This window comes from Harpia harpyja, chromosome 4 (genome assembly GCF_026419915.1).
Source record: "Harpia harpyja isolate bHarHar1 chromosome 4, bHarHar1 primary haplotype, whole genome shotgun sequence".
In the NCBI taxonomy this organism is placed as follows: Eukaryota; Metazoa; Chordata; class Aves; order Accipitriformes; family Accipitridae; genus Harpia; species Harpia harpyja.
In genome coordinates, this window is record NC_068943.1 from 56,740,255 (window position 1) to 56,747,457 (window position 7,203).

The following is a 7,203-nucleotide window of genomic DNA, read 5'->3' on the forward strand; positions in this document are numbered from 1 at the left end:
CTTAATGTACCTTACAAAACTAAAAACACTTCTAACTTCAGACTTGAAATTCTCTTAGTATCAACTTTACATGATCCAAGAACTCAGATCAAAGTCTACGCCTTTATGCACTGGTCCAAATGCTAACAACAGAAGTAGCACATTGATGAAGGTCCTTATATATACATATATGCACAGCTTACTTCCAGAGAGAGAAGTGTATCTACTCTGAACGCTATTCCAAAAAGAAAAATCTGCTGGAGGTCATTAAATGGGTTCAAAGTTTTGGACGCAAAATATGGCAAGGTGAAAAAGTCACATTCAGAACAGTTAGGTTATCTTGCCAACTCAGCATCAACATAGATTTTTATTGGATTCAGACTCACCCACAGATAAAGGCAGAGGCAAGAGAGGTACACTCGCCCCAGGTGCACCAGAGCCTCACCTATCCTTACAGATCTTTCAACTTCTTTTTATAGTAGAGAAATGATACATGATTATAAATCTAATCACAAGCACCATATTTAAAATGGAAGTTCAAAGAGTTAACATAAGAAATAGCAAACTCAGCTTGCTGATAAATGGCTTATCCTCATCGGTACTGTAGTTCAGAAAGTGACAGTATTTGCAACACTTGGCCATATTTAAGCTCTGAGTTATGTTTCTGCTATCACTCTGGACACCTCTTAAGAGCAACAACCAACAATCAATGCTCAGAAACAGACACAGCAAAAATTTCACCATACACTTCAGAGAAAAATACAATATTTAACTATGGGTGTCCTTGCTTGTAGTTACTCCATCTTTTCTTACTCTACCTGTGTTACACTGATGTTATACACATTTTGTCAAAACACTCTATCTTTATAAATTCATGAAAATGAAAAATATACACAGTAACCTATATTTTAGAGACAGCAATTCATCATGAGACACCAATTCATTCCCCTCTTCTCCCTGCACTGGAAATTCTATAATATATTCTCCATGTATGTCTTTTGATTCTCTTCTCAATTCTAAAAGCATGGATAGTTAATTATAACTTTCATACTCCCAGTAAGCTCCTACCTAAATCACTTGTAAACATTCGGAATGGAAAATAAGATTTCAGCTGGCTCTTCAGCGTTTACTTGTTTATCTCTTTTTGCTGCTACAAAAACACTCTAGTCACATGTTCCTTGTAAAATGAAACAGCTTATTTTATATCTCTGTCCTTTGCATTGCTATATTAATTTGAGCTGTTGAAAACTCTGCTATTGATACTAAGGCTTGGATTGTGCAAGCAGTTATTTTTAAAGATAATATAATGTTGGTCCTAAATTTCCCAAGGTACTCTGACTCCAGCTCTGCAGGCAGAGGAGTTTTTTTAGACTTACAAGCATAACTGAGAGGTGTAATAATGTAAAACCAAGAGGGCCAGCCTTGCATCTAAAGAATAATAGTGCAGAATGTATTTGTGGATTGAAGTATCGGCATCAGCATGGCTTTTAATCCAAACAAATCCCAGAGTCACATAAAAGTCTTGTCTAAGCAATAAAACATATTTTCTCTGTCTCCCCACCATCAATATAAAAGCTGCTAATCTTCATGTGGTAATTGTGAATGACTGTATAACCACGTAGAGCACTATAGCCACTGACAGGTATTTCTGCCATCCCCATCAGTCACTTCTGTTTGGAGAGCAAATCTAAGGAGTGTGTGCATGCAGGGTTAAAAATTGATCATTTAAAAATTAAATCAAAATGGAATTTCTATTTCATTATATTGGAAATAACAACAGAGCTGTGGGAAAGTCTACACACATCATTTAAATAAACATCTAAAACACCGAGGGCACTGGATAAGCACAGGGAAGAACTTACTGCAGTACAAAGCCACATTCTGATGCTAGATGCATCTTCTGCAGGAAAGGACAGCATATGACCCTTGTTTAGTTTGTTCAACCAGTTAAATAAAATAATTAGTTTATGCAAATGCAAGAAATAGATGAAAAAGGTTAAAAATCAGAAAAAGCTTGTTTTCCTCTACTACTTCATGAATTAAAAGCCAAATAGAACAGAGCTATCAGATGTAAGAAACTGAGGGGCACAAGATTTATTATCTGAAAGAATCAAGTTGATATTTCCTTTATTAAATATCAAAATTTTTTTCTTATTTAGCATACTTCAGGTGGTTTTAACTCACAAAAAAGTATAAAAGTGTTTTTTCTGAACACTAATTGAATTCTAGTTTTCATGCAGAGAAAACGTGACATAAAATGGAAGTAAGAAAAGATTACCCCTTCATTCTTCTTAAAAGACTCTGAACAGATGAACATAAAGCAATGTATTTATTTGAATTGTGCAGATGCAGTGCATAATACAAAACAGAGAGCCAGAATTAGGTTGGGCTTAACAGGATCCCAAATATCTCACACTGTGAAGAAGACAGTGACTAGTAACCAGTAACCCAAAGTCATCTGTTCAGTAAGTGAACAGAAAAGTGCCTCGAAGCTGATTACACTTCTCTGTAATCCCATAATTTTGCCCAGGAAACAGCCATTCTGAGGAACGACAGGATCTTGATGGGAAACTGCATTTTGTGGGACCTGATATGGGATTCTCCAGTCAAGTCCTCCAAATTGTAAGACAATAAATGAATGCTTCTAGTGACTGTTTTGGAAAATGAACCTTAGAAATAATGGTGACCAAAACCATTAACTTGCCAGAGGAAAATACATCAACCACCCAACTTCACCTCCCTGCAGATTTCTACTCAATGAAGAAAACCTAGTCCCCTGCCAGCTGACGGGTTTTTAGCCACTTTACAGAAACATTAAAATATAAGCACAGACTGAAAAGCTGTCATTGCAGTTCAGTACTGAATGAGGGAAACCAAAGGATAGATGGAGACTCACCAAGTAACTGAACTTTCTAAGCTCTCACTCACAACTGGTTTCAAAGCAGTAACAAAAATAATGTCTAATGGCTTTACAGTTATGTTATCCAGAGATAAAGTCAAAAACCTCTATTGTAACCGCTGTGTAACACATTTTGGGATGTTAACTACTTTAAGAAGAGTGGTCAAGGGCTTTGACAACAGCACTGAAATGCACAAATTCCTTCCAGGTCAAGTCAGAGAACGAGAAGACTAAAAATAAATCACAGCAGAAGAAAAAAGAAAAAAAAAAAAAAAGAAAAAAAACCCCTGAAGTTTGTCATCTAAGCAATGGAACAGCAAGTAATCCTTAAACAACCCCCTCCTGATCACATGATTCGTTCCAAGAGCCACATTCATGACTTATTACACAATTAGCAGTGCTATGACACCACACAGTGCAACTGCTCCATAATGCAGGAGTCTTACCAATAACCATTCATTAACTCTGTCTTCTCTAATTAAAAATGACTCATGAAATAAGCTGCATTATATGATTAAGCTTCGAACAAACCAAAGCAAATTTAGAGACACATACAAAATTAAACTTTATACAGTATCACATTAAAGATTTTGAAAATAAGTGCCACAGAATGAACACCTGATTGGAAAGTTCCTTTGAATGGGCAGAAAGGCCCTTCTTCCGTAAAACACTGCAACGACCCATAAAGGGGAAGGGAGCACAGCTGGGAGAAGACATGTACAAGGGAACCCAATATAAGCAAAACATGATTACTACTCCTGGCTTACGGTTCACCATACCTTCACTATTGCAATAGGAAAAGCTATTGGATCCTCTAAGGCTTAGGACCTCACTTTTACAACATACAGCACGAGTTCAGCACTGACTGAAGGAGAGGAACACCACCGACCCCAGCACCGCTCCTGGGCTGCAGTACCGGGTGCCAGACCGAACAGCAATCACGCCTCTGAAAAAAATCAAGACTTCGAAGTAACATCCCATGACACTGAATCCAGCTTCCTGATAATGTTTTATAAACATCAAGCACCATCCCATAAACAGCAAGGTTTTAACAACTTGAACTGGAAGGCTCTTCACAGTTTGCTTATTTCCATAGTCAGACACTTATCAGTTTTCAGCATAAGCTTATTCACAGCCTACTCATTGCCACTCAGTACGCTGTGTCAAAGACAATGTTGATCACACCAGGCCTCTGCCTGCCCTGCTCTTAGGCTCGTTCTTTTCCATCATATCACAATTTTCATCATTTTCTAGGTATGCTTTGATCTAGCCCCATCCAAGTTATCCTCCCATTTGTGTTCTAGACACAAGGTCCAGTGTCATCGTCTGTAATATTCCTTTGCCACAACACTTGCAAACTTCTACTCACAATTTATCAGTTGGTGTTTCCACTGACTATCACAATTACCAGCCCTTTTCCCTTCTGCCATATGCTTCCCATTTCCCTCTCTCTTCTGTCTCTTAGCAGGTCACAGTTCTAGTCCGCAAACAAAACTTCTCTGTGCTACCAAAACACTACAAATAACAAGTCTTATCAATACTTTAAAAACCTACACTACCTGTTGTCAGAGATTCTCAAAGGAAAAGTGTATATATAGAATCATTATAAAAATTTAAAAGAACCATATGTTAAACTCGGGGGGCGGGGGAGGAAGCAGGAGGGTGTAACAAGATTATCCACTAACCCTGACCTCTAACCACTTGGCTCCATCAAACTGCCTAAACTACTTGAAACAAACCTGCAATATTTTCCCCTTCCAACCTTCATCAACTTTATTTTCATAAGGTTTGTTTTTCCCCCACTGAAAACAACAAGATATCAACTGACTTTCAGAACTTGGCAAATTTTTTTTTTAAATACTTGAATCAGATCAAGTGAAAGGAAGGGTGGGAGCCTGATTGGCTGCCTATGCTTTTAAAACACTTTTCTTTTTAACTGGCTACATCATTCCAGAACAAGGGAAGAAGTAAGAGTACTGCCAGTAGAATCTGATCATTTTCTACATATGGTTCTTAAATTATTTCATTAAAAGTTAACTCTATCATGCACTTGCTTCACCAAAGAAAACATTGTTTATTTCCTTGATACATCTCAGGAAGTGGATGATAAAACTCTTGTCAATACAGTAAACGGGGCAGACTGCCTCTTTTATACTTTCATCTTAAGTAGCCAGCTAATAACTTTTACCATAGCGGCTCCTCCACAAAAGCTGCTGTTACAAATGAAGTAGACAACCATCTGTCTCTTGCTTTCAAGTAGGTAGAAGGGGTTGCAGTTTCTAGATGAAGTAGCTTGCTTTCACATTTTAGAAGCCTGGTTGTACACCCGTGGCAGGCCCATGCCTCTCAATAGTTTCCTACCTTCACCGAGGTAACCTTTTCCTCATTATAAAAGGATCAGACGAAGCAACGCTTAAGACCATGAAAGACTGAACTTTCCAGGAAGGGCCCCACGCCTTCCAGCACAACGGGAGAGCTACTCCACAGACTGCGGGGAGGAGAGGCGCTCCCAGCAGTTGCTCCTGCAGCGCCGAGCCGCTCAGCCAAGTGCCAAGCGGCCCCTGAAGTCCCAGGCGGAGCTCCCCCTCAGCCTCCACCGCTCTAATGGCTGTCACCGCCTGCACAGGTGGGACACGGAGTGTCACGCACCCCCCGCCAGCGGCGGCGGCGGCTCAGAGGCTGCACCCCTGCGCCTGGGACGGCGCAGCACCTCGGGAACGGGGCGCGGGAAAGGCCGGGGCGGCCCCGCCACCGGGCCGCACTCACCTGCGGTTCATGGGCCGCACTCGCACGGCCACCTTCACCGAAGCCATGGCTCATCCCCGCCGGGCCGCTCGGGCTCGGGCCCGCACCTGCTCCAGCCGCCGCCGACCCGGCCTCGCCTCACCCCGCCCCGCCCGGCCTGGCTCTCACCGCCGACCCGCGCCCCGTCCGCCTGCCCGCCCGCCGGGGCCGAGTGCAGGCCGCCCCCCGGCCTAGGCCATGTCGCTGTGGCAACCCCCGCCCGCCCCCCGCAGTGTCTTTCCCCAGCGGGTGGCTATGGGGGCAGCGCAGGGACAAACAACGTCGCAAGGCGCTAACCCTGCTGGCCCCGGCCCCGCCCTCGGCCCCGGCGGGGAGGGAGAGGAGGAGGAGGAAGAGGAAGAAGAGGAAGAAGAAGAAGAAGAAGAAGAAGAAGAAGGCCGGGAAGGGGGTCTCTGGGGACGAGGGTAGCGACAGTTACCGTGGGCGAGTGGGGGCTTCTCCACAGGGCCGTCCCCGGAGGTGTGTGTGTATATATATTGGGGGGGGGGGGTGTGTATATGCCTATACATACATATGTATACGTATATACACACACACCTCCCCCATAAATATATATCTGCCCGTTACATATAGAGAGAGATAAATATAGGGTTGTAGGTAGGGGTGTCTATGTAAGTACACACTCGTATATACCCCTGTATACACCCCATATATATCTCTCCCTATATATACACACACACCTGTATCTATAAACACCCCTATATATATACTTACACCTATATATACCTATATATGGGGGGAGAGAAATTTCTATATAAATATATATAAGTATGTCCATATATATCTATATGTACCTTCATACATATCCATATATATCTATACATCTTTTTTGCCCTTGGTTATATATATACATATGTACATATGTGTTTAAGAGAAGGTGTTAAAACAAAGCTGCATGCACAATCCCTGCTGCACTCGGCCACGCAGCCGCCGGTGAGATGGTGGCGAGGCCAGGCTCCCACCGTGCCGGTACCACGGGGGCTGGGGACAGGACCCGGACCCAGCTCCCCACCGCGTCTCACTGCCTGGAGGGACGGGCTCAGCAAAGCATGGACGCAGATGGCACTGTCTCAGCAAAGGAAGGAAACGTTTCCAGGAGATAGAAATGGTTAAGCAGTGGGCATCACAACCAAATAATAATATTTATGTATATAACATGATAAATCTGGGTTATTATTTTTTTACTGCTTATAATAGGGCACACAGCAGCAATCCCAATAGGTATCAGCACTTTTGCATATAACAAGAAAAAGCTGATTGTGGTCAACTTGGAGAAAAGCGGAAGAAAAAAAAGGTAAATTCAAATAAACATTAAGGTGTGATGTATGATGAAAAGCCATGCCCTCATCTACATTTGCAGAAGCCCAGCCTGGGAGTCCATACGGGATGCCAGGGATGTCGCAAGGCTGGGCAGCGTGGGCACCGGGGCTGAGCCTCCATCCCAGGGGATGCGTCCTGCACAGGGAGCTGGAGACCTCGCACCAAACCTACACCAAAGCTGGCGGCAGGGCTCCCGTGGC

The 7,203-nt window shown here is 42.9% G+C and overlaps 1 protein-coding gene across 13 annotated transcripts in view; it reads right to left on the minus strand.

Annotated features, from left to right (window-relative positions):
• The window catches only part of KIF16B (kinesin family member 16B), a 147,827-nt gene extending 142,016 nt beyond the window's left edge, over positions 1 to 5,811 (minus strand). For 8 of the 13 annotated variants that reach the window (XR_008234727.1, XR_008234729.1, XR_008234728.1 and 5 more), the window contains exon 1: positions 5,645 to 5,778. Coding sequence is in view for 9 of the 13 variants with exons in the window: in XM_052784130.1 (XP_052640090.1) it covers positions 5,645 to 5,691 (47 nt within the window). In the remaining 4 variants the exon portion in view is untranslated. Of the gene's footprint in view, positions 1 to 5,644 lie in introns of all 13 variants that reach the window. The other 5 variants (XM_052784131.1, XM_052784126.1, XM_052784128.1 and 2 more) reach the window with 5 other exon arrangements.
• Between the last annotated feature and the right edge of the window lie 1,392 nt (positions 5,812 to 7,203).